Below are 27136 nucleotides of genomic sequence, written 5' to 3' on the forward strand. Positions count from 1 at the left end.
AACTAGACAGTTCCAGTTTCAGAGCGCTCAGTGTATGGAAGACATTTCAGGCCATAATTAAAATTCAAAGTACAATAAATAGAAATAAAAAGATCATAATTTCAGGACACAGTTAGGGATAATCAGATCATAAATAAACTTATAAAGAAAAAGTTTATTGCACAAAATTAAAATGTAAAATGATCTGAAAGCATAGTCTGAGGTCAGTAAATAAAAAAAGTAGTATCTAAAATGGAAAGCATTTGTTCACATGAAATTGTACATGGTGATGGAAATAAGACAAGGGAAACATGAAACGTGCATTTCAGAATGGGGAATAGTTCAGCCTCAATGGACCTTTGTTCATTAAATTAAGTATAATGATTGGTAAAATAAACTAAAAAGAAATCTATGAATGGAGTAACAACTCAGCTCATTCCTGACCACTTAAATCAAATCTGTTCTTTGATATGATGTGACATATAATAATTATAACAATGTAATAAAATGAAAAAAATAATTCAGTATGATCAATAATATGAATAATATCAAGAGTAATCATCCTAATGATAAACAGATTAATCATCAGTATTCAGTGAAGATGACGGGATGCTGAGGGACCTGGAGATCCTCTGCTCTGAGTGAAGACAGCATGATGCTCAGTGCATTATTCACTCCATATATTATATTAGTTATTGTTATTATCTCCAGACCAGCTGGAGACAGACAGCCAGTCAGGATGTTTTTCACAAGAGAGGAGAAGGTATTAAGGACACCCAGAGAGGTTAGGGTTAGAGCACTCCGCATCTGCAGCCCGACCTGAAAGGTTCTTTCAAAACCCTCAGTCCTTCTCTCCTCCCTCCTGATGATGTAAAGTCAGGTGAAGTGTTGTGGTCCACAGAACATTTCTGGAGCTTCACAGTAAAACAGAGTTGCAGCATTCTGCTAAACAACTGAAGTAGCTGGAGACTTGATTTAAAACAGAGAAACAACCAAAGAAACATGAAAGGGCCCTGTGCAGGTTGTATAAACAATATTCCTTTAATTCATTCCAAATAAAGGACATTTCTGCCAATGGCCTCATCAGTGCTCTCACTCTGTGTCCTTTCCTGAATCAGGAAATGTGAGCTGATTCACCGCGTGGACGCTGATGACTTCTTGTATCGTGTGGTGACTCCATCAGTGCATCACGGTGGAGTAGGTTCCCCAACCTCAGCCAAGGAGGGAGAAGGGATTCTCCAGGACTTCATCTTGTTGGCTTCCAAAAGGAGACCATGTGGCAGCGGGTCAGTAGAATGACAGGCCAGATGGTCTCCATAACAGTTTACACATCGCCATCCTTCAGGGTTTACTGTCCTTTCTTGTCTTTCCTCCTCAGAGATCCGTATGTGATTGCTTTGCGCTCAGTGTCCCTGCCCACTCACCCTCCCACTGAGGAATACAACAGAGGAGAAGTTCTGTGTGCTGGATTTACCATACTGGAGACCAAGAATAACATGTCACTGGTGAGACTGACAACAATTTGAGTGATTGAGTGTGTATTTACATATAATCTGAACAAACTTTAATTTGGACCTTTTTTCAGATCAGTTACTATAATCAGGCATCTCCAGAGGTTCTCCCCTACATCTCCAACGATATCGCCGGCCTCTCCTCTTCTTTCTACCACACCTTCTGCTCCTGCAGCCAATACCTGACCAGGAACAGACTGCAATCCACCTCCGAGGAGCAAACCTGCCAATACCAGGCAACAGATACAGAGGGTCCCATGTGTGCCAATGAAGCTGACAGACTGTTGGTGGCCCTCTGCAGCACCAAGCTGTAGACAGTCTGTGTGCTATTCAGGCCAGTTTACATCACTGAGTGTACAGTCAGGTCCAGCTGCTCTTTATGTAGCGAGTGACAGTTGATACTGTTAGAGCAGTTCACATCGAACAAGATGATATTCACATTAAAACATTATTAAAAACGAAAGAAAAGAGAAGACAATAAACAAGTCATTGTTTTCAAGTAAAGAACAAAAAACTGTGTGCCTTATGTCAAAATAAAGGCTAATTCAATATTAATAATCACGTTTGGACACAAGTAGAGCATCCAGATGTGTGTCACCAGTGGTCAATTAATGAGATTTTTGTATGTTTGCACATCTGAGGTAAATTGTAATGTAATTGTGAACGTATTCAGGTGTGGGCTTTACAGGAAATGTGAGTAACACTAACATTAAGTGTTGAGAGAATTGTCTGACTGCAGTCAACATGAGGTACTAAAGATAAAAAGCAGTGAGGCTTTATCTTTCTTTCATAGGACTTTAATAAAATGTTTTACAAGAATACGTTGGCTCTATGTCCTTCCAGTCAGAAGTCAATGGAAAACTTCACAACAAAAGACTGTATGACTCTTATGAAACTTTATGTCAGATTTAGTTCGATGGTAACACGTTGTGTTCAAACAAAGAGTCTACAGCCTAGTCTACTTTTTAAAAGTACCCAAGAGTCACACTCGAGTCAAAGTTGGATATTGTGTTGATAGATCTGGTCAAAGTAAAGGTCACCATTCAGATAGCCTTCCACAAGCTTCTGGATGTCCTCTTTCTGAATTTTTAACCACTGCTCTTGACAGAATTTGTGAATTTAAACTAAATGTGTTGGCTTTTTGGCACAGATTTGTTTCATCAGCACAGTCCACATGTCCTGATAGGGTTTTAGTCAGGACTTTGGGAAGGTCATTGCAAACCTCAATTTTAGTCTGATTGATCCATTCCTTTACCACTTCTGATGTGTGTTGGGATCATTGTCCTGTTGGAACACCCAACTGCACCCAAGACCCAATCTTCTGCTGATGATCTTAGGTTTTCCTGAAGAATTTGAGGATAATCCTCCTTCATTATTCCATTTACTTTCTTTAGAGCAACAGATCCACTGACAGCAGAACAGCACCACATCATATTACTACCAGCACCATGCTGGACAGTAGGTGTGCTGTTCATGGGGTTAAGGCCTCACCTTCTCCAAACATATTGATGCTCATTGTGGTCAAACAACTCGGTGTTTGTTTCATGTGACCACAGAGTTTCCCTCCAGAAGGTTTTTTCTTTGTCTTTGTGATCAGCAGCAAAAAAAGGCAATGAGAACAATATACACAGTATAGATAACTGTAGTATAAATATTACTCTATATACACTGATCCGGCATAACATTATGACTGACCGGTGAAGTGAATAACTGTTGGAAGCAGGCAAAGTGGGCAAGCATTCTGCTGGGAAACCTTGGGTCCTGCCATCCATATGGATGTTACTCTCAGACGTACCACCTACCTAAGCATTGTTGCAGACTGTGTACACCCTTTCATGGAAACAGTATTCCCTGATGGCAGTGGCCTCTTTCAGCAGGATAATGCCTCAAAGCAGAAATGGTTTAGGATGGTTTGAGGAGCACAACCACGAGTTTGAGGTGTTGACTTGGCCTCCAAATTCTCAATCCAATCGAGCATCTGTGGGATGTGCTGGACAAACAAGTCCGATCCATGGAGGCCCCACCTCGCAACTTACAGGACTTAAAGGACCTGCTGCTAATATCTTGGTGCTGGATACCACAGCACACCTTCAGGTCTCTAGTGGAGTCCATGCCTTGATGGGTCAGGGATGTTTTGGCAGCAAAAGGGGGACCAACACAATATTAGACAGGTGGTAATAATGTTATATCTGCCCAGTGTGTATTCTTTATTGTCTTCTTAAAGGAGAACTTCGGTCGATTTAAACATGCAGCTTCATTGCTCAAGCTACCCTTGACTTGCCAGCTCCGTGAACGGAGACGTAGCATTGAACGCTAACAGCATGGGGTCAGAACTTTACACTGTGTTTTAAGCGTCTTAACATGCTCCACATCTCACACCAAAAGTTATGCAACATCAGCAGACACCTTAGCACACAGCACTGTAGCGTGTATGACTCAAACTGAATAAAAAAGTAGTTAAAACAGTGTGTTTGTGCAAGGAGCTACCTACCTGTTTGTTGACATCGGCGTCTTCCGGTAGCTAGACTAAACTAGCTGATCCGTCGAGCGTGCGCTTACTCCCTCACTGGCGGAGACGGAAACGTAATCCAGCATTTTCGTGTTTATGTTCATAATGTACATGTCCATGTTACAGCCTGTCATGAGCCATGAGCCTTACAATAGCCTGTTAAGCCTGTTAAGTGCACACTCGATGGATATGCTAGTTTGGTCTAGCTACCGGAACACACGGATGTCAACAAACAGGTAAGTAGCTCCTTGCACAAACACACTATTTTAACTACTTTTTTATTCATTTTGAGTCATACACGCTACAGTGCTGTGTTGTAAGGTGTCTGCTGATGTTGCATAACTTTTGGTGTGAGATGTGGAGCATGTTAAGACGCTTAAAACACAGTGCAAAGTTCTGACCCCATGCTGTTAGCGTTCAATGCTAAGTCTCCGTTCACGGAGCTCTGTAATGGCTGGACCAAATTTGTTCGCGTCTTCGGTACTGGCAAGTCAAGGGTAGCTTGAGCAATGAAGCTGCATGTTTAAATCGACCGAAGTTCTCCTTTAATGTCACTCCACGATGTCCTGCTCTGAAATCCAGTCTGTGTTGTTTAGCCCGGTACACGCTGCCTCACTGGCAGCAGACGCTTCATCCTTAGCATGTGTTGCATTTTACTCTGCTGCTTGATCAGGTGCTTCAGTAAAGGAGATGGTGTGTAAGAGAAGTTCTCCCTGTTGAAGTTTGAGAGTAGTTTATTCTCTGAAGAATTACAGACTCAGTGTAATCAATCAGATCCCTTTAATAGATGCAGCATGGAGAGAAGGCACAGGCTCTCGGCAAACTGCCCTTATATACCATCAGGCAGACAACAGAACAGAGGTGACAAACCTCATGACAAGGCTGACTGAATCGGTCACACTTTCCAATACTGATCGCGTCTTCTTGAGTACAATGGCCCTTTAATATCACCATATTTAACATTGACAGTCTACCTCTACCCCTCATCCTTGGTTTGGCTTTGTGGCTCGTAGCCAACGTGACCTGACCTGCTGCACATACACATCATCATCAGACAGCCGACCTAGTTTAAAAAGCTAGTTGTGTTCAGGCAACACAGAAACAGTGTTACTTATTTTAGTAACTGTAATGTAATTTCAAATTGTAATACCTTAGACTAGCGGTTCCAAAACTTTTTTTGCGGAGCAAAATAACCAGCAAATAACCAGAACATGCATGACGATAACAACATCAACAGAGTTTCAATATAATACAACAAAGTTATGCACAAGCTTCCACTTTTAAGAGGATGAGTGACAGACACAGGCTCAGTAACAGAAAGCACGATTTGGACATAAATGTTATATTTTCAACCGTGTAAAAGAAAAATCGCAGCGATATTAAATGACCGTGGAGCTAACATCATCATAACACAACGGTTATGGAAATTAGAACGACAGTATTGAATTAAATTGCAATGAAGTTACAAACGATCCACAACATTAAAGAGCATGGGCTCAGAAACAGATATAAATAAATAAAAACGAGGATCAATCTGAAACTTTTCAAGTGCGACAATAAAATTACACACGATCCACAAAAAAAGTAACAAAGAGGATAGGCTCAGAAAATTAGAAATTATGAGGTTAAATCAGTAATGTGTGATTACACAATGCCGTATGTCGTGTGCTGGTCGCTGCCTACTACAAGCGTAATACGCGATTTCCCACACATGTAATAACTATACGTTTGCAGGGATTCATTACGTTTGTGCGGACGTGAAATTCTTTATTGTAATAGCTTCCCACGAATGTAATAACACAATGGATAATGGTCGTTGTTGTTTGTTTGTTTGCCGATACACCTACTAATACTACTGACCGTGGGTGCAAAATCCAGGTGGTGACGCTCCGCTCCGCCGTCACACAATGGATGCCTCGTCCGCTCTCACTCTCCTTTTTAATTGTTTTGTGGCATATAAATATCTAGTTTAAACAGATTTATTTCCCTGCATAAGCCAAATGCTTCTTGTTAATGAGGATCATCTCTCTCTGTCTCACCCCGCTGTCCGCAGTGCTGAACCAAAGAAGCCCTGACGCATCACCACCTGCCAAGTCTATTGATTTACCCCCTCCACTCAAACATGTGATTTTCATATTGTTCCTACTCTTGAATGTTTGAGTTTCAAACTTTTGGGATGCCATATATGTGAATATTTCTTGATTCTGGAATTTTTAATGAGGGAAAAGGATTTTAACAAGATAAGGGCCTACTTTAACTTTTTGTGTGTGGAAAACTACATCTCACATTATTATTTAAAGAAAAGTATTTATAGGCTACACCTTGAAACATGTCTAGCACTAGGAGCCGGAACTCCAACACTACTAGAACGGCTGTAAGCGTCATTTTGACCGCTAGATTTTAAACTCTATAATCTCTCATGTAAATACACAACTGCGTGATGAATGCATTCATTGTGTCATGATATTTTTTATAAAAACGAAATAACACCAAAATGTACATTTTAACAGGTTTAATTATACATTTATCAATATCCATATCGTCGCATATAGTAAACCGTAATTATTGCATATGTTTACACAAGATTTGAATAGAGAAAACTCAGAACAAGAACATTTTTTGATTATAAAACATTTTATTTTAACGCTTAATGATAAATAATACAAAAATAATAATAATCGAAAAAGCTGGAAACGAGCTGATCTAAAACAAAAACAAAGAGCCGTTGTGATCACTGGTCACAGATTACCTCCGCTCTCCTCACAGTTACCACACACGGGCTTGTGGCGTGTCAAGTGTCCGACGTTTGGTTCCGTTTGCAGCTCTTTCGGACCGGCACTGCCTCCGTGTCCGTGTCTGCTGCTACTGCTGTGGTTGCTTCCGCTGCTGCCCACTTTGTGCCGACTGACGCGGCCCCTTTCCCCTCCATGCATTCTGCCTTCAGCTCCTCTGCCAGTTGCTGCAGGACTTTCCTCCGGGCTCTCCTGCTGCTGGTGCTCCTTGAATAAGATGCGGGCATTGATCCCAGCCAGGTCAAGGATGTTATAGAAGACCACCGGTGTCTTTGACGGAGTATGCCCTCGCCACCTGGTCCGGGACGTCCTCGCTGTACGCATTTTGGTACAGTAGGCCTACATTACAGAATCTGGTTTTGCCTTCGCCCCACTGAAGGTGCCCACAGCTGTGTGCACGGTGCTCAGGATTCTTCCTCGGCTTTCCCCGGTACACGGTCAGAGTCCCATCACTTCACAGGAACTCCCGTTTTTGTTGGTGCCAACCAGGCTATATAATGCAACTACACTACTCACAATAAGTTAGGGATATTGTTATTTACATGAGTGCTTTTCCTATTTGGTCTGAATTTTTATGAAATAAGTAAAAGTTCCCTTTGATATTACTAATAATGAATGAGAAGAAACACCATTTTCATTAGTTTAATATTTATTACCCCAAAAATTTAGACAATAACAAGGATAGCCCCAAATAACAAAAATTGACAATGTCAGTAGCGGGTGTTTCCACCATTTGCCGCAATGACAGCTTGACAGCGACGTCTCATGCTCCTCACTAGCCTCATGATGTTGTTCTGAGGCAATGTGTTCCACTCCTCCACAAGTGCTACACGCAGTTCTGCCAGGTCACGTGGGGGTGGGATACGATCATCCAGTCTCTGCTTCAGCTGGTCCCAGACGTGCTCTATGGGGTTCAGGTCAGGGGACATTGCTGGCCATACCATATGAGGCACTCCGACTTCCTTAAGTCGAGCTGTGACAATTCTGGCACGATGTGGTGGAGCATTATCATCCATGAACAGAAAGTTGGGGGTGTGCTGGCGGAATGGGGGGATGATGATGGGTTCTATGATGTCTCTGAGGTAAGAACGTGCAGTGACTGAACCATCTACAATAACCAAATCTGTTTTGCGCTGACTGGTGATGCCTGCCCAGACTGTTGCACCTCCTCCACCAAAGGGCACCTTGGGGACCATGTTGACCTCGGCGTATCGCTCACCTCGCCTTCTCCAGCAACGCTGACGACCATCATTTCTGTGCAAGGTGACCCGACACTCATCAGTGAACAGGACGGTAGACCACTACTGCATTGTCCAGGTCACATGGTCTCGTGCCCACTGCAAACGTTCACGGCGGTGTCTTGGTGTCAGTGGAGTCACCTGCAACGGTCGTCTGGCATTCAAGCCAAAGCGGTGGAGTCGGTTTCGAATGGTTTGTCTGGAAACCCTAGTACCCCTCACATCTCGTAACTGGGCCTGCAGCTGTGTATGGAGGACCAAACCTGACATAAGTATAAATAAATAAATAAATGAATAAATGCATAAATGCATAAATAAATACATAAATAAATAAATAAATAAATGCTGAAATAAATGTATAAATAAATAAATGCATAAATAAATACATGCATAAATAAATGAATAAATAAATAAATGCTGAAATAAATGTATAAATAAATAAATAAAAGTATAAATAAAAGAATAAATGCTTTTTATTTATTTATACATTTCTGTTCACCTACATTTATTTATTTCTGTATTTCTGTTCACCTACATTTATTTATTTCTGTATTTCTGTATTTCTGTTCACCTACATATATTTATTTCTGTATTTCTGTGTCCATATGTAAATGAGGAGGTAGGAGGTCCTAACCTCAGTCAAGAGCAGGATTGGTCAAATCGGAGAGCCAGACAAAAGCAAACGATTCCTGATCTCAAGCCTCCCTCTCTGTAACGTTGTAAACAGCTCCAGTTAGCTTAATGGCCTCGACCAGTGTGACAGGTTAACTGGCGTTCATTTTAACTTGCGAGGGTCCCAGATGTGCTGGTGGTGTGGTTTGAGAATCCTGTCTGGAGAGCCATGTCCGCTAACCAGGAAAAACATTCTGCTCATCGCTTCAAGTCATGTATACGTGTATTCGTTTTGACGTGGCTTGAACACTTCTATCCACACGGAGAAGCCGGGGCTGCGACTTGCAAACCACTGCTAGACGAGCGCTACAGAGCACAAATCGTCCAAAAGTGCATGTTGTCGGTCTCATATCTTTGTCGTGAATCTCTGTACTCTTCAACAACTCATGTGTGGAACAGTATCAAGCATTTGTTCACGCCGAGTGGCTCGAGAGCGGCGTGGACACCGCTGTTAGCAGTTAGCTGCTAGTTAGCTTTTAGCTGCTCGCTGTAGCGCTAAGAGCGTAGCGTCCAGGTTAACTGTTGACACATGTTACCATCGAGAGTGAGATACATGTCTGGGCTTTCCTATGAACCATTGTCGCTACTGGTGTTTGTATCACAGGTTGATCTAGACGTCTCACGATTTGCCACAGCTGATTGACCTCACGCTGAGCTCGGGCTGGATGTCAACGTACTCTGCAGACTGTTTGACCAGCAGGCTGTATGACAGTGTACAGTTTTCACACGACTTAGCTTCAGCTTAATAACGATGTATGCGGCTCGGAACGATGGCTTTAAGCGACCATTTGAACAGTGCGGAATGAAAAATACCCGATGGTAAGCGGTGTCACAAGGTAGCCTGGACGCTGTGCAACAGCGAGCAGCTAACAGCTAACATAAGAGCTAAAAGGGGTCTCCACTCCGCTCTCGAGCCGCTCGGCGTGAACAAATGCCTCAGCCTGTTCCACCCATGAGTTATTTGAGAGTACAGACATTCACGACAAAGATATGAGACCAACAACATGCACTTTTGGACGATTTGTGCTCTGTAGCGCTCGTCTAGATACACATATACGTGACTTGGAGCGATGAGCAGAATGTTTTTCCTGGTTAGCGGACATGGCTCTCCAGACAGGATTCTCAAACCACACCACCAGCACATCTGGGACCCTCGCAAGTTAAAATGAACGCCAGTTAACCTGTCACACTGGTCGAGGCCATTAAGCTAACTGGAGCTGTTTACAACGTTACAGAGAGGGAGGCTTGAGATCAGGAATCGTTTGCTTTTGTCCGGCTCTCCGATTTGACCAATCATGCTCTTGACTGAGGTTAGGACCTCCTACCTCCTCATTTACATATGGACACAGAAATACAGAAATAAATATATGTAGGTGAACAGAAATACAGAAATACATAAATAAATAAATGTAGGTGAACAGAAATACAGAAATAAATAAATGTAGGTGAACAGAAATGTATAAATAAATAAAAAGCATTTATTCTTTTATTTATACTTTTATTTATTTATTTATTCATACATTTATTTCAGCATTTATTTATTCATTTATTTATGCATGTATTTATTTATGCATTTATTTATTTATACATTTATTTATGCATTTATTTATTTATTTATGCATTTATGCATTTATTTATGTATTTATTTATGCATTTATGCATTTATGCATTTATTTATTTATTTATACTTATGTCGGGTTTGGTCCTCCATAGCTGTGTGGCAGTTGCATAACGATGTCTGAGTGCATAGGTCCTTAGGTACTGGTCATCGTTGCGGTCTGTCACTCGTGGGGCTCCACTCCTGGGTCTGTCACGAACTCTGCCAGTAGTTCTGTGTCTTGATGCAAGTCTGCTGATGACACTTTGAGACACACCATGTCCACGAGCAACATCTGACTGCCTGCCACCGACCCGAAGGCGCGCTATGGCCAGGTGGCGCTGCTCGTCCGTTAAGTGACGTGTGTTCATGGCTGTTTGAATGATGAACTTGGAATGACTTACTGACAATAGCAGTTTTTTATACCCACATAATGTTGAAATTGATGCCACATTGAAAAGGGTTGTCTTTTAGTTTTTTGGTATTGGCCCCAATATGTAAGGCACACTGTACACAGTGAGACCATTACGTGGAAAACACAAAATGAGGTGTGTCTATCACCCCAATACAATTGCCTCCCTATCCCAAAACTCTCTGAAGTGAAACAAACACTGTATGTATGAAATCCACTGAGTCTCTCACAATATCCCTAACTTATTGTGAGTAGTGTATATAATAATTAACTTACAAGTAAATTCACAACGAAGCAAAAGCTGGAGACCGCTAACAAAGTTAGAGACAAGAGAGACGATGAAAGCAGCAAACCGCGCGAAATGATGTGCGGTCAATTTGACCGCTTATGGACGAAAAAGGTAAACTTATATTTTCTTTTTCTTTTGTGTAATTTATATGAAAACTTTTCTGAATTAAAATACAGACACTTTTAGAATTTTTTGCATTTTGTTATTTATTTACATTAATTGTGATAATGTTCAAAGTTATTATTATTATTATTATTTCACATGAACACACACACTGTGCTGGGTACTCTTTTCTGGTTCTTGGTGTTTTAGCAATATTGTTTCTGTGCAGCAGAAATAAATAGATAAATAAAAATCAAAAAACAGCCGTCCATCAGCCCATTATTGATCGGCCCACCGGTAAAAAAAATCCCGGTACTCCCGATGGCCAGTCCACCCCTGCAATAGCAGTTCTCTCCAGTGGCTGTGTGTGTGTGTGTGTGTGTGTGTGTGTGTGTGTGTGTGTGTGTGTGCGCGCGCGCGCGTGCGTGCGTTATCAAGTTACTGTTCAATAAGTAACTTTCCGTGATCAACGATGTCGGTAAATGGATGGGCTGTGCTACAGCAGTATAGTTGAGTGGTGGTGTTTAACGCGAGTTGCGTGCGGGCCCTTTAAATTTAGAAGCAAGAACAAACAGGGTGACTAAGCGACTTAGGGGGAGTGGACAAGGCGGACAAGGCGGATTTTCCTCTTTGTGCGCTTTCGGTCTGAACGCACAGACACTGTGTAATATTTTTACACCAGACCACCATTACATTTTTCATCTCGCGCACCCCCTGGTGGAAGCTCGCGCACCACACTTTGGGAATCCCTGCCTTAGACTACTCATTACTAAGGAAAGTAATAAAATTACAATAACGAGGTACTGCCTAAAGCATTACTGCTCAGCACTGACTACAGCTGACTGATTATTGGCCTTGTCAATGATCAGATGTGATACCCTGCATTTCTGCTTATTAGAATCAAAATAAACTGATGAAAAAATGCACTACTTTGGCTGTGACGCTGCATGCCTCACCAAAGACACTAGTGATTAGTTATCAAATACATGTAGTGGAGTGGAAGTGTACAGTAGTAGACTAAAGTGTGTTCACTGTCAGTGAGAGAAGCAGGGTTAGAGGACAGCATCATGCATTTCAGTGTGAGCCATGACAACTGATCCACCACTGTCACACAGATGTATCTGTGGGATGAGCCAATATAGGCTGATATCATTAGCCCTGCAATCTATCAGTCAGGCTCTGATGGATTATAACATTCTATTCACATTAAAAAAACACAAACTGTACGCTGCGAATTTCCATTTTATTTCTGGTCTGGTCACATCCAACCTCAGTTAGGACTGGGCTGATGTCACATACAGGTTTGTATTTGTTCTCCCCCTGCGCTCGGTCATAAGTGCTTTGAAGGCTGTACAAGCTTCAGCACGGCATCGTGTGACCTCCTCCACTAGGAGGTCGTATCTGTCCATCAGTCTCATCAGAGGGTTAATCGCCTCTTGTCCTTCAGGCAGTGATGCTTTGTTCAGATGCAGAGCCACTCTTTGTGACAAACCTGTTGCTGTCGCTGGGATCACAGGAGGCCAGTTCTGCTCCGTCAGGACGAGAGTGACGTAAGGGAACAGCCTCTCTACCGCAGACACAAACTCCTGAAAGAGATTAGAGGAAGTTACTACACCACTGTGCGTAGTGGAACATGAGCAAATGTACAAGCATCTCAATGCACTGAACTCCGATACTTCAGCAAGGCTACTGTCACACTTCTGTTTGTATATCCTTTTTATTGTGCATGGACCTTTACTCAACAGCTGTTAGTCAGCCTGCACCACCCAGAACTCATGTGAAAGAAGGCATGACTGTAAGTTAGACTTCCTTTACTGTGAACATGTTTTCTTAAGTACAGTGACCCTGAAGTGTAAATCAAAAGGGCAAATATAAAACACAACAAATCAGAAAACAGAACAAAATAATTGGAATCAAAATTGAAAAAGACGACAACTCACAAATCTCAACAACAAATAGAAAAACACAAAAGAAACTCAAACACAACAGCATCACAACAGATACAGACACAACAACAAAGAAGACGACAGGTTCCATGTACATGTGAAATGCTTTGTGTCCACATAGTGCCACAATATTATCATATATTATTACTATTATAATAATATAGGCGATGTTGGTGCAGCATTTGTCTCTGTAGTCATGTCCAGAAGACATGAATCCCACCTTTTGAAATCAATTGCTGAGACTCTTCTTTGTGTGACCTTTAGGGGCCGTTGGGGTGGGCCCTATGTTGATGTGATGACGGTCAGAGAGTAAGAGGGCCAGGACATCAGCATCAGCAGCTATAAAGAGCTTGGCACAACCTGATATCAATCGCCATGTTGGTGCTGTTCACCCTTATTAATGTTGCTCCAGGACCATCAGGTTTTTGTAATGCCATAACAATCCTTTCAAACACTGGGGGAATGTTTTTAATTTCCTGAAATTAATCAAGTATTTTTTTTTTTTTTATGTATTTGGTCCTGGAACACCATTGTTTGCACAAAAGTTAGCTGTGATGCAACGTATCTCTAAGTCATAGGAAACATGCATTAGCTTTAAACACAGACCCTGTGATTTGTTTATTCCTATTTCTAACGTCAGATCAGAAAAACCTTACTAATGCGGTGTGTAAATGTAATCCTGATGCGTGGTTCAGAAGATGCACAGATAGCACAGCTTTACACACACAACTGGGTAAGGCAGGAAACATACATTTGTGCTGTCTGCGCTCTGTGAACCCTCCATGCTGATCCAGACGGGTCTGTAGAGCTCCTCCCTGCTGTAGGCTGAATGCAGCAGTCTGAGAGAAGCTTCCAGGAGCTGCAGAGTAGGAATCCGCAGGTGAACACCCCAGGGAACATCAGCTTTCTGCCCAAGCACCTGCAGGACATCCTGCAAACACATGCACACAGAAGGCTTTCTTTATGCACATGCGCAGTGTGTTATGTTGTGTTACAGCCATGATAAAGATTTACAAGAGCTGCTCAACTCGACATGTGGAGCAGAGTGCTCAGTTGATAATTTGACTGGCTGTTTGAATGCTGACCTCTGAACAAATATTTAAGGCAGTTGTAGATCTAAAGTAGAGCAGCGTGGCCAAGATCTTGCTTCAGACAGATTCAGAAACATTTTAAGTGGATAGTTTTGGAGCAATTTCCAGAGCAGCCACTCTTTCCTCTATTGGAAATTTAACCCAAAGTCTAATCTACACTTGTCTGAGAAAAGACAGAACTGTCAACTGAAATATATAATCAATATAATTACATTTTGTTTTCTACCAAAAGGAAGAAACATAGATGACTTCTCTGCCACTTACAACCTGTTCTTCATTGGTATACCTGCAGTGTAAGGGCCTCAGAGCTTTTTCCAGAACTCTCCAACACAGGGACTCCAGGCTGGTTGCTGTCAGAGGCCACGTGAACCACCAACATACCAGCACCATCTAGACAAACACAGAGGTTAGAACCAAGACAATGCAGGAGACAGAATTCATTTATGTGTCCAACAGTGTACACAGGTTCACATCAAGTCTTGACTCGACACACTGAAGCAGTGAAAATAAAAGTTCATGCTTTACTACAAACCACCCACATGACTGTCATCAATGAAACGTGACATTAAACAACGATATTAGAATCATGGTGGTGTCATCTAAATCAGGTTAGCATAAGAATATCAGGGTAAGCCAATCAGAGAGTAAGTAGGATGGGTCTTTTCATGAAAAGCAGTGGGATCCATTTTAATGGTGTGCAGCTGGTGAGCTTGTTAGGACCAGGACCTCAGATCACAAGGGGGGTAACTGGGCTCAGCTCCACCAGCTTTAGCAGCCTGAGGATGAAGACGTGTAGACAGCGACTGGGACTGAACATAAGACACAAGCCTCTGGTCTGAAGACAGGGGACACAGTACAGAGGTGATTTACAGCAGCTCTGACCAGGACTATGCTCTGGGGACGAGAAGACACAGCAGGCAAGGACAGAAAGAGAGTCGGAGATCAGCAGCAGCTGAAAGGAAGTGTAGAGCTGGAGTTTTCGTTCTTGACATTTTGTGAGTTTATTTTGTTAATTCATTAAACTGAAAGCCAAGAGAGCTTGTAAAACATGGTGACGTCACTGCTGACATTTACCAATCTCCCAGCTGAAACTACAGGAGCTGTCAGACTATCACCTCTTGAGCTACAGAGTGGTATTAAGAGACAGGAAGGGGCCGGGGCTAGCTGGTTAGCATGCTAACATCAGTAGAGATCTCTGTATCACAGAACAGAGATGTCTCTCACACAATGTCAATACTTAGTTCCTTTTTTTAATATTTTAGCCTAAAGGCCATAAATGACATACTATTCCTTTGAGGACCCCGGCTCACATTACTAACTGAAAATGATCAGATTATAGTCTCTATCTTTTCTTTTTTGTGTCATGCTATTCTGATGGCAGGAGTTTTTGTGTCTCTGTTGCTTGATACTAGTTTGAGATAGCTCCAGAGTCAGGGACAGAAAGATTTACTAGTGGTGAAGAAAATGCTTCTCTAAAGAATTTCAACAAAGCAAGACAGCCTGCTATAAGTACAGTAATTATTCGTCCAGTAAAAAAACAGACAATGATGAAGGTGACAGTCTGAAGCTGTGGTGATAAGTGGGTGTTCGTATCGACATGCCTGACAGCTGAGCCAACAGGGAGGTGCGCTCAGTGACAGTAAACCAGTGGACTTCCAGGCTGTTGTTTAGTGTGACTGTGGACTGGTGGTTGGTGTGCGAGTTGTGGGCTGGACAGAGGAAGTCCATCAGGTCTCCTCCAGGATAGAATCTCCTCAGACGGCCCTGCTGACCTGTGAACACAATGTGCAGATCAAACAGCAAGTCTAATCTTATCTTTCTCACGTCATCACAGTATGAACATTGACAGATTTTAATACTGACTGATATGTACTGTTGAGTTTAAAGTGTTCGTCTTTATGGTTAACAGTGAAATGTTATCAGGTCTTCACAGCCAACACATTCAAAGAGAAGAAGTGTTCAATATTCAAAAAGATTTTGACTAAGTTATTTTTCCAAACGTCAAGTTGTCAAGAGTTGGATTTGTGACATTAAAAAAATAACTCAGATTAAAGAGGTGAATCCGCTGAGCAGAGGGCTCACTGCATCTGTGGTGCTAGTTCCCAACACAAAATATCTCATTTTAGTGTAAGTGTGATGTTTCATACCAGGTTTTTCAATCACACTGGATCAATCCAATAATTTTAATAATTTTGATTAATATCAGTTGAAGCTGACTTAAACATGTAATGTAGTGACACTGGCTGAGCTGTGGCTGTTCAGACTTCTTTGTTCATCAGTGACTGATGACTACAGCCATGTCCTCTATTGATAGCGTAGCTTCAGTTTAGGCTCAAATGTAGTTTTAGTAATTCATAAAATATATATATCTTTTGCAACAGGTATTCATTTATGCTACTTCGTAAGTGCCCTTATTAAATGTTTTAGTTTTTGCTCTACATTATTGCAAGAAAAAACATTAAAAACATAAATGAGATAAAGCAGATGGTCCTACACAAGATACACACACTGAACTTCTGAACTGTGTAAGAGGAGGAAGGAGAAGAAGTAGAGTAGAAGAAGGAGAGGAAGAAGAAGTAGAAGAAGAAGAAGAAGAAGTAGAAAAAAAGTAGAATTTTTGTTACACTGAGTTCTCTGACTGAGGTTTGGCTCATATTTGTACCAACAGCTTCTTTCTTACTTGCAGCCTGTTTGAATTGCGACAGCGTTGGTTCGTAGATATCGTAGTAGACTCGGGCAGGGTGGCTGTTGTCACGGACGAAGAGCAGGTCACTGACGGTGGGGTGAGTTGAACCCTGCCACAGTGTCAGACTGAACCTGGAAACCACATCACAACACCAGAACAGTCTCAGTGACACAACGTGCAACATCATGTGCAAAATGCATTTTGCAAATGATTATTGGTGTGACGACAGACTGAGGGGCAGCCCTTCTTATTAATAAATGATTGAATGAACTTCATTCCCATAGTAGACGTGGCAGTTGTCTCTGTTACCGTGATGACTGGCTGAGGAGCCAGCTGATGTGCTGCCAGCCACTGCGAGCCAACAGGGCATGAAGTGGAAGTGTCACCTACAGAAACAGATTGTTCTTCATCTTTTATCACAGATAATACAACTATCATTTCAGTTTATTGTCACATCAGAATATCAACTAAAATTGAAACTGAAAAGAAAAAATTGTCACATATAAAAGTCTACCGGAGAGGATTAGAGCCAGAAGGAAAAAAATCCATTTATATATGAATGTTTTTTTCTGACTTTTAACTTAACATCTTTCATGCTGGCTCTAAACCTCTGACAAAGAAAGCAAGCATGTTCTTCTTCAAGAGCATCTGTCATTGCACAAATAGCGCCCTGTTAAAGTAGACCTGCCGGATCACAAAATAAAATGTGGCATAGTAATTATACCAAGCACAGACCTGCATCAATGACACGGCAGGCTCTTTACACCAGCATTTAAATCTAGGTGCAAAATCAATTTGTAAACGAATCTGCTCACTAAAGGCCAAGTACAAGACTCTGAACAAGCCTTTCTTTATCAGCACAAATGGGGGAAGTACCAGCAGAAGACAAGTTTACATCTGAATGCAAGCTGTTCAAGAAGTGAATGATTTTCTACCTCTACTCTTTGTGTTAAGTTCCTTTTGACAAACAATTCTAGGAAATCGTGCAGAACCTCTACAGTTCTCAGCTGCTCCTGTAGCTTCAACTTTATGTGAAATACACAAGGCTTTACTTCATGACTCCCCCTGTGACACCAGACACTAAACAGCATGTGGGCCCAATACAGCCCTTAGTTCGTCTTTTGCTGAGCACAAAATACTTATTTCATTAAAAGGTTTTAACCTCAGACTGTTTGAGCAGAGTGAATTCCTCTAAGAATAATTATCAAAACAATGTTACTTTTCAATTGTTAAAAAAGAATAAACAAAGCAGAGAAAAAAACAATACACAGAGTGCATTGAGGTCTACAGGTCAGACATGGGGAGTGTAAATCCAGCCTCTGGCACTTCACTGTCATTCAAATCAAAAAAGTTTCCCTTGTGTAACCTGTAACCTTTTGATGAATGTGTAGACCCTAACTCTGTAGTACAGCAACATTAGCACATTTCACAGCAATTCATCATAAATGTGATGGATGGTTGTGTTTTTTCCCCCTCTAAAATCTTACCTTTTGCGGGACATCTTTGATCATATCAAACATTCCTTCAACCATGTGCCTGGTGTAGGTTTGATTGAAAAGTGGAGGAGCGTAGGCTACCTGTTAGAAACAGTGTATGTTAGATGTTAGCTGTAAATCCCAATCAGCCATCATCATCAACAGGACAACAAGTCTACAGCTGAGCCAGCAGTCCTCTCTGAGCTCATGTTACATTCAAAAAAACATTGTTACATGCATGTCTGGAAAATGGAGAAACAACTTCATTAGATTATTGGTGTGGCACGTATGAAAAGACTGGCTTGTTTAGTACCAGTTTATCCTCTGGTTTGTGCTAAAACTCTTAAAATATAGAATATTACTCGAATCAGCTTCTTACTCCAAGAATGGGCCAAGTGTTAAAGTTCTTCGGATATCTGTTGGCCCAAGGGTAGACTAAAATACACAAAGTTGAAGAGCATTTTTGAAGGAATACAACTTTTAGGATTTTCAACAAATTAAATGACAATTACTCCTGTATGCCAAATTGATTTGAAAATATGTTATTTACACCCCTTGTTAGCCGAAAACTTCACTGTAGCCTCTGAGCTAAATGTGTTAGCATACAGCCCACTTCAAAAACAAATGTAATAAATAAAAATCCACTTGTTGAGACTCCTGAAATAGGATGTGATGGAGAAAGTCCCTGTGTATGACTCAAATGGTACTTGTACTTGGTAAGATTTGGGGTTTGGGCAACGATACCATACAGTAATTTATATCAGGCAGCCAACATTTAATACCTTCCATCCAAGAGACAGAGTCACATCTGGAAAGCTCTCCTGAACCAACTGCAGAAAACTGGAAGAGGAGGAAGTAGGGACAGAGGAGAGACATGGATTGTATTGTATTGATTGATGGGGCATGTGAATTAATGATAATGTAATTTGTTTTCCTTGTGTATAAACCACAATTCACTAACATTCATTTGTTAAATTCTAGTCTTCCTTATTAGTTCCATCATTCATACCCATCTACAAAGCATCAGTGACATCAGAGCAATGAGACGTCTGCTCAACGCCGAAGATACTAAGAGACAGCACCCACGCAGCCACAGTGTGTTCACCCTGCTGCCATCTGATAACAGATACAGAAGTACCTGCTGCTGTACCAGCAGACTACACAACAGCTTCACTCCTCACGCTGTGAGACTCCTGAAGTTTATTCCAGAGTTGAATGTAATGGCTATTTATTTATCAGTCTGTAAAGTACTGTAGTAGGTTTAGCATGTAACTTAGGCAATTGCAAGCAGAAATAGCATTATACAGTCTTGTATTGCATAATGACTAGGAAATGATTCTTGAATCTTGAACTACTGAAGCATCTCCTGACCTAAATCTACTCTAAGTCCATCATTGTTAGGGAGTGTCTCTAATGGCCATGTGGCAATAATAGTAATACATGCACAAGGAACTGATGGACAAAAGACATGGAAAACATGGCTTTTATTACCTGGTTCCATTGACTGGAGGCACAAAGTCAGGGACATTGGGACCGAGGATGATATCTGCATTAAGCCAAACAGGCCTGTTTATTCCCCTGCTGCTGTTCTTTTGACTGAGCAGATCTAATGACAAACCCACTGATCCCAGAGACTTAAAATCCAACTTTATTCCTGCAGGGAGACACACAGCATTACAACCTGTGCTTTGCTTCATGAGAATGTCCATTGGACATTGACACAGATGGACATAAAGACACAGAAAGCTTTCAGATCCCTTCTACACTATGGCACCTTTTCTTGAGGTCAGCACAGCATCCAGCCATTGGTCCAGATTATTGTCACTGTAGATGTCAGGAGGGTGGGCCATGATCGGGATGGGTTTCTCATTGGCTGTCCCATAACCTTCCAGAGTGACATCAGCCTCCAGAATCATAACATCACCTTTGAGCATTCAAGAAGGGGGTAGAGTAATCATATATTTAATGGAAAGTAATGCTACTAAACAGAACAGTAGGCAAACCTCATAGTTATAGGCAGTGATGTAACTAAGTACATTTACTCACTGTACTTTTGTGTACCTTACCCATTCTTAACCACTTAGTCATTCTCTCCACATTATTGCTGAGTATTTGTTAATATGCTACTGATAAGCACCAACAGTCATCCCTACAATACTGATATTGATACATCCAGTCACTGAATGTAACTTAGTACATTTACACAAGTACTGTACAGTATTTAAGAACAATTTTGTGGTACTTGAGTATTTCTATTTTCTGATACTTCTACTCCACTACAAATATACAACAAATACTGTACTTTTTACATTACATTTATAATATTACTTGAATTAATGTATTTAATAAAAAATAAAAAAATGGTTCTGATAATCAGAAAAAATTATATCAGATCTGAAATGGCCTGGCTGATATTCAGTCGACACATAGTAGCTATACAGTATATTCATACATATAAGTATGTATATGTTTACTTTAACTTGTGCTTTTGATACATAAGTACATTTAATATCCAAAACCTTAAGACTTTTTAGGCACTGTACATATCTGTCAGAGGTGGATTTCATCGTTCGATGTGGAGATTCAGTTCCCATTGGTCAGTTCAGCAGGAAGAATCGTTCATATCGTTCGTTCACGTTTCCGGTACAACGTCATTTAGTGGTGAATCATGTAATGCACAGTTCTCAGCTCCTCGTTCTCAAACGATCGTGTTAACATAACACTGTAGTTTAAGGCAAATACATAGCTGTAACTTCATGATTATATGCACTTTTAGACAATACAACAGTGGATAATGTGTATATTCACCTTGACATTAAATTGACATGTATTGAAGGTAAGCCAAGGGTGACTGACTGACTGAACGAGAACGATGAGCTACGAACGAAATGAAATGTTTGTTTTCATGGAAACGGTTGCCATGCTTTCCTGTTTCTCATTGGCTAAAATTCGACGACAGTGTCCTAGACTCAGCATACAATTGGCCGGCTCTCAGTCCTCTTCACGTCCTCTTCACCTCTCTGATAACTAAACAGTGAACAACATAGCAACTAGTCTGTGAGAACGAAAGAACTAAAAAGAGAGAAGTGAAACGTGGAATCAGGTCAGTTCGTTCGCGTTAAAGAGTCGTATGTGTGATTTTCACTTTTACCAAAGTTATAGTTCAACAAGGTATCATTACTTTTACTCCAGTATGACTACTGTGATCTTTTAACACTAGTTAAAAGCAGGGGTGTAGTGCTATTTGTTTAAGTACTGATGTGTACACATGCATGTTGTTTTAACAATTAGCAATTATTTCACACAGACAGCAGGCAGGGCTGTAGCTAGGATTCTATCAATACTGAGGTCATGCATACGAGAATGAGCAACTTTTAGAAGACAAGAAAGAAAATCTTATCGTAAAATATTTAGCACCACAATGACTCAAGTAAAGGTCAAACAATCTCATAATTATGACTTTTATCTATATTTATGATTTTTCCTCATGAATTCAACTGTTTATACTGATATCTCTTAACTATGACTTTTTATCTAATAATCTCAACCTTCTATTTGATGATTATGGCTTTTTCTCCCACAGTTATGTCTAACCATGGGAATATTTATCCACCAGCCTAGTTTTCATCTTATCCTTGTCGTTAACTGCTGGAAGTGGCTCCCATACTTACCACAGTGAACCTGGTATAAAGCCTGACACAAGACACTTTTGCAGTAGGTGATAACTAACTGTGTGACTGCAGCAGGTAGGCTGATGGTTCAGAGCCTGGACATGTCACATTTTAACTGAGTATAAGTTCATAGTTCGTGACGTTCAGCCCCTCGGCCCTCACACACACTGAATGACAGGACGATACTGTACTGGTGCAGCTGGCTACATATATGTCAGATAATGTAACAAGCTGCGCATGAAGAGCTGTTCAGCCTTGTTAATGAGAAGATGCCAACCTTTGTTTAACACATGCCATAAATTCAAGAATCCACCAAACTACCACACTACAGTCAGTAGAGTTCCAGGAACAATGCAGAGGAGTTTTGTCTATTTGTGCAAGTGTGACTGAGTTTACTTGTGAGAGCTTTATTCATTTCCTCCTTGCTATTGGCTCTGTGATACCAGGTAGCCAACAGACCGTCACGTTCGCTGATATCGCCTGACTCTATCAGGTAGTCCAGCATGTCTCCACTGGTGGGAAATGAGGGAAGAGGACCTGAGGAACCTAGTTGGATGGCAAGGCAAATAAGGCAAGTGTAAGTATGTAAAAAACATTAAAATCATGCACAGATAATCTGATTTTTTATTTTTCTTTTACAAACAGCACATTTCAGTCATCAGTAATTATCTGTTTTATCTGAGAAGTACTTACTTCTCCCGTACTGACTTTCACTACACTTTCTGTTGGGGTTTTGTTAAATTGAACAGTTCTTTAAATGCTCCCTGCTAAATTTCCAGAAGGAATACCTGAGCCCAGTGTGAGTGACCGCGGCTAGAACATACTGAAATATTAATCAGTCTTAGCTACTATTATTAAGTCTTATCATACTGAAAGTACAAATGCATACAGTATAAATGTGATTCAGCCTTTCTTACAACTGTCAGACAATAATACATGCTGAACAATAACATGTTTGTGTGATTACGTAACAGCGGCAAGAGCAAGTGTTACCTCAGTGACTCTCATTTAAATGTCAGGGATGACAAGTCAAATGTCATCAATCCACTTTCCGGCAAAGCTTTTCTACTCTCCAGTTCATTTTAAGCCTTCAAACTAGTATACACTGTAAATCATATCTACCACATTTTTACCTAAGTTCTTTATTTGCTTTGACATTTCATGACGCATTCACATTGATTAGTTTTATGGTTTGTTTAGCAAGTAGCCATGTCTTGATCTGCACTGAAACTGAATGTCACTCCTAGAGCTTGTAGCCTATCACCAAACCCTTAACTAGAAAAAAGGACCGAGGCCAGTAATGGCAGTTCACTGTCATTGTCCACACAAATCCCTGGTTCTCCAGCCCCTGCTAGTTTTTTTTTGTTTGTTGAACATACAGACATTAGTTTCTACTAGAGGTAGAGCGATTATCTGCATGGCATACTTTGTGTTGGGACAGACCAACCCCGCGTTCCAATACCCATACTACCATAGTATTTAGTATGCCAGAAAAATATTTAGTTTGTCCCAATAATATTAGTATGGGAAATGCAGTATGCCAAAAATACCAGGATGTCCCACTACATCCAGTCACATTTTGCAGTATGCAAGCCAGCGTGCTTCTCTGGCTCTTCTTACCCACAGTCCTCTGCACAGCGGGACACATGTCACATACATCACTGTGTGTCACACAAATATAAACAAACATCTGACAGCTCACTGACAGATGACAGTTAGTGTAAGTACTTTTATTTTGTACCTCAATATTTCACACTAAGGAAAGGATACCATCAGATAGAGGAGCAAGAGGATCAAAGTTTATGAGGCACTGTCATAACAAAGTGTCCCACCTTCAAGTATGTCCAAATTGTATGTATACTGCATGCAACAGTATGGAGTTTGTCAGGGCAGCTTCAGTACGTACTAAAAGTAAAAAGAATAAGTCCGCATCCTATATCTTTTCCCGACATCCTTATCGTATGATTATGACCAGGGTCGATTGGGTACTGGACGACTGGAACCAGGGATGTTCTCACATTATGTCCCGCCCACATCACATTCTGATTGGTTACAAGTCACGTGAGTCATAGCCAATCAACAATGAGGGCTTTGTGCCAGTGACACGAAGAGAAACATGGCATTGGTAGGGGGAAACTCCTGGTGAGCCTGACGAAGGTGAAGTAGCAGGTATCTGTGAAGTGAACATCAGTCCTCCACAATGACGTCACAGAAACACCACAATCCGTTCATCTGTTCCTGTTTCAACCAGCAGGCCCCGTCCCCTTTACACCGCTGAGAGTGCTAATGTTAGCCTGTAGAGCTAACACAACCACAGGAGTGTATCTGTGGACCCACAGCTTATGTTCTGCCCGGAGTAACGTCGGAGCAGAACAACTCAGTTCAGCTCCCTCACTGTACGTAACCGTGATGAGTGTGTGCCTTACATGCTGCAGGTAACGTCAGCAGATAGTAACATGAGCTAATGAGCTAATGTCTTTGAGCTAATGTGACAGTTAGCGAACATCAACTACTTGATTGACAGGTGCATTATTAATGATTAAGCCAGCTGACTCATAGAACAATAAAAGGCGCGTAAAGACAGATAACGTCATATCGCACACTCACCAGGGCCGGTCATACTGAGACTGTCCTGTGGCTGCGTCACTGCTCCGTCCTGAGGTTGTGTGTGTGTGTGTGTGTGTTAATCCCAGCTATTCAGGCAAGACCAGCAGCTCACAGACGCACTAAACAACACTTAGTATATTTACTCGAGTACGACTTTCAGGTTGTACTTTGAGTATTTGCCTTTTCTGCTACTTTGTACTTATTTTTGCTACATGACGGAGGCAAATATTGTACTTTTTACTTCATTACACTTATTAGTAACTAGTAACTTTGCTGATTCATATTAATATAGAATAAAACTCGACAAATACATTGATGTAGGGTTATAGATTAAGCTATCCAGCAGTATAAAATAAGTTAGTATGAGCTCCCCCATAAGCTACTGCAACATTAAAGTAATGAACACATTCATTCATTAGTAATTATGATTCAGTAATATAAAATTTAATTATGAAAGGCAATTTTTTTAAATCAAACTTTGAAAGTTCTATTTTAATCAAACATTTTAAATTGAAAATGCTTTTCAGCTAAGCTTTGTGTTGAAGTTTGTAATATCTCAAGTTCTTAATCTCACACAAACATTTTTATTTTTACTTTAAATGCATATTAGTTCCAAATACTCTCCGTCTCCCTGATAACTAATAATCGATATTTGGCCTGAAAAAAAAAAACATATTGGTCAACCCCTAATTTCTACTTGGTGAGGAGAAGCATTGGAAGTCACAGAAGTGGTATTAATTATGGTTGCAAAATACTGGTTTTAGGTATAAATCACATTCAGACAATACAAATGACTACCGTACCAATGCTTAAAAGACCTGTGTCTCAGCTAACAGGCCAGCTGACTCCTACGTTCTGTGCCTTGCATGGTACGTGCTGGGATGGATAACATTAACATGTGTTTGCTGACACCATATGTCTGATGTTTCATTCTGACGAAAAGGGCAAAATCAATCAAGCACTTAATGGAATCATAAATGGCAAAGATCTTTATTAATGTACCTGACTTTTTAGTGAGCATCACAGCCGTGACAATAATGATGATGATCAGCAGGATAAGTCCAACAGCTACAGATATCATTATTAGCTGTTTTTTTGTTCGACAGCCCAGATAAAGTCCTGTTTGTCCCTTTTGCTCTGAGTACGAACCACGAATGTTAGACTGTGGCCCCGTCCTGGAGGAAGACAGCAAAACATTTAGATAGATAATTAAGTATATAACACATCTATCTATATACTGCATTATCAGGTGTGATTCGCCCAAGGAAACAAGTCACACCACAATTTATAAAAACAAATGAGTTTTTGGTGAGTCCCTTTACTATAGCAAGCTCACGCGTGTGTACAGCTTGAAAGATATGTAAAAACGTATCAATATGTCTGTCACTGACCTGTTTTGTTCTTCTTCTGTGCCTCTGCCATTCCTTTGTGCTCTCTCACTATCCACTTTTCCATCCATCCCGTCCTGCCTGATCTTCCCACTGTCCTTACAACTCAAATATCTCTTTGTAAAGAGCTGCAGATCAACACACAGCAACTGACAGAGAGATAGGCTGGGGTCTGTCCTGCACGGCATTTATATGAGTCTTATCTAAAGAGCAGAGATCACAGTGATGTGATAAGGTGTACATGTTCTCTTCAGTCTCCACTTACTCTCAGCCCTCAGGTAGCAGGACAGACTGTGCCTTTTCACCTCTGTTAAAGGTAGGGTCTGTAATGCTGTTCAGAAACACATTTTGTTATACTGGGTGAAATGATCCTGCTATCCTGAGAGTAGTCAATACATTATGTATTCAGAAAAAGGAACGAAAATAATCAGACCTCAGCTGCAGGACTGAGAAAAAGCTGACCAATCCGTGCCATCCGACCCGGACAGCACGGATTGGTCAGATGCCTTCATGTCTCGTTCTGTCCCTCCCTCCTCCGCGCGTGCACGCGTTACGTTTCACTGAAGCCGGAAATATTCAGCACACTCCTCTGCAGAAATATGGAGTTGCAGGAGAAGACGTTCATTTGGTTACAATGGCAGAGAAAATGCAGCCAGCATTACTTGTAACAGCTCACCCCGCTAAAAAGGCGAAGAAAAGAAAGCCTGAGGCAGAAATTGCTGCAATGAAAAAGGCTCTGGATAAAGAAAGAAGTCGGACCGAGTCAACATCGGTGCTGCGTTTGAGCGGTGGAGACAACTGGGGCATGTGAAGGGCTTGAAAAGTGATGCAGAGGTTGCTCTCTTTCTGTTGGACAGGTAATTATGCGTTTTGTTTCAGGGCTATTTGTTATTTTCATGAAATATGTGAGGTTTGCCAACTTGGCTACGTTTGTAGCTCGTATTAGCCCAATGCTAACATTAGCTTCTTTGTGTGTTGTTTTTAGCCATGAGAATGGCTAATGAGTCGGCCCAATTTCCACTGGATACGGGTCCGCTGCGTTGCGGCTCCGATCCGGTTTTGCTCCGTGGTCCGGCAATCCCCACCAGTTGCGGTTTGTCCGCCATGGCGCAGTACGGTAGACAGCTGGCGTAAAAACAACAACACGAAGTGTTCCCGACCGAAGGATTAG

General features: G+C 41.2%; 2 protein-coding genes across 7 annotated transcripts in view; one reads left to right on the plus strand and one right to left on the minus strand.

The window, feature by feature from the left end:
* LOC115572993 (acyl-coenzyme A thioesterase 11-like) overlaps window positions 1-2311 on the plus strand; it is a 39144-nt gene extending 36833 nt beyond the window's left edge. For all 4 annotated transcript variants that reach the window (XM_030403554.1, XM_030403553.1, XM_030403551.1 and 1 more), the window contains 3 exons: window positions 1098-1265; window positions 1358-1484; window positions 1565-2311. In XM_030403554.1, coding sequence (XP_030259414.1) covers window positions 1098-1265; window positions 1358-1484; window positions 1565-1804 — 535 coding nt within the window. In that variant the 3' untranslated portion in view covers window positions 1805-2311. The remainder of the gene's footprint in view (window positions 1-1097; window positions 1266-1357; window positions 1485-1564) is intronic.
* A 10014-nt stretch (window positions 2312-12325) lies between these two features.
* fam151a (family with sequence similarity 151 member A) lies at window positions 12326-26127 on the minus strand. 3 transcript variants are annotated; one of them, XM_030403549.1, is made up of 14 exons: window positions 25969-26127; window positions 25580-25752; window positions 22367-22516; window positions 20074-20223; window positions 19791-19953; window positions 19082-19139; window positions 18312-18401; window positions 17134-17210; window positions 16819-16955; window positions 15740-15910; window positions 14425-14528; window positions 13799-13978; window positions 13268-13329; window positions 12326-12687 (listed from the first exon to the last, which is right to left on the minus strand). In XM_030403549.1, exons 1-14 carry the CDS (start codon window positions 26034-26036, stop codon window positions 12669-12671), a joined length of 1602 nt encoding a protein of 533 aa, XP_030259409.1. In that variant the 5' UTR covers window positions 26037-26127; the 3' UTR covers window positions 12326-12668. The 3 variants fall into 3 exon arrangements, with proteins under 3 accessions (XP_030259409.1, XP_030259408.1, XP_030259410.1); XM_030403548.1 differs by lacking the exon at window positions 13268-13329 and having other exon boundaries at window positions 25969-26126; XM_030403550.1 differs by lacking the exons at window positions 13268-13329; window positions 25580-25752; window positions 25969-26127 and adding an exon at window positions 24578-24708.
* Window positions 26128-27136: the final 1009 nt, after the last annotated feature.

Source organism: Sparus aurata, chromosome 21 (assembly GCF_900880675.1).
Source record: "Sparus aurata chromosome 21, fSpaAur1.1, whole genome shotgun sequence".
NCBI lineage: Eukaryota > Metazoa > Chordata > Actinopteri > Spariformes > Sparidae > Sparus > Sparus aurata.

Bases quoted from the DNA above. Each gene is read 5' to 3' on its own strand.
- fam151a (XM_030403548.1), bottom strand. From the start codon at position 26,036: ATGGATGGAAAAGTGGATAGTGAGAGAGCACAAAGGAATGGCAGAGGC. The intron at 25,753-25,968 runs GTCAGTGACAGA...GTCTTCCTCCAG, and splicing joins ACAGAAGAAGAACAAAACAG to GACGGGGCCACAGTCTAACA. The intron at 16,956-17,133 runs GTAACAGAGACA...TGTGGTTTCCAG, and splicing joins CTCCTCAGCCAGTCATCACG to GTTCAGTCTGACACTGTGGC.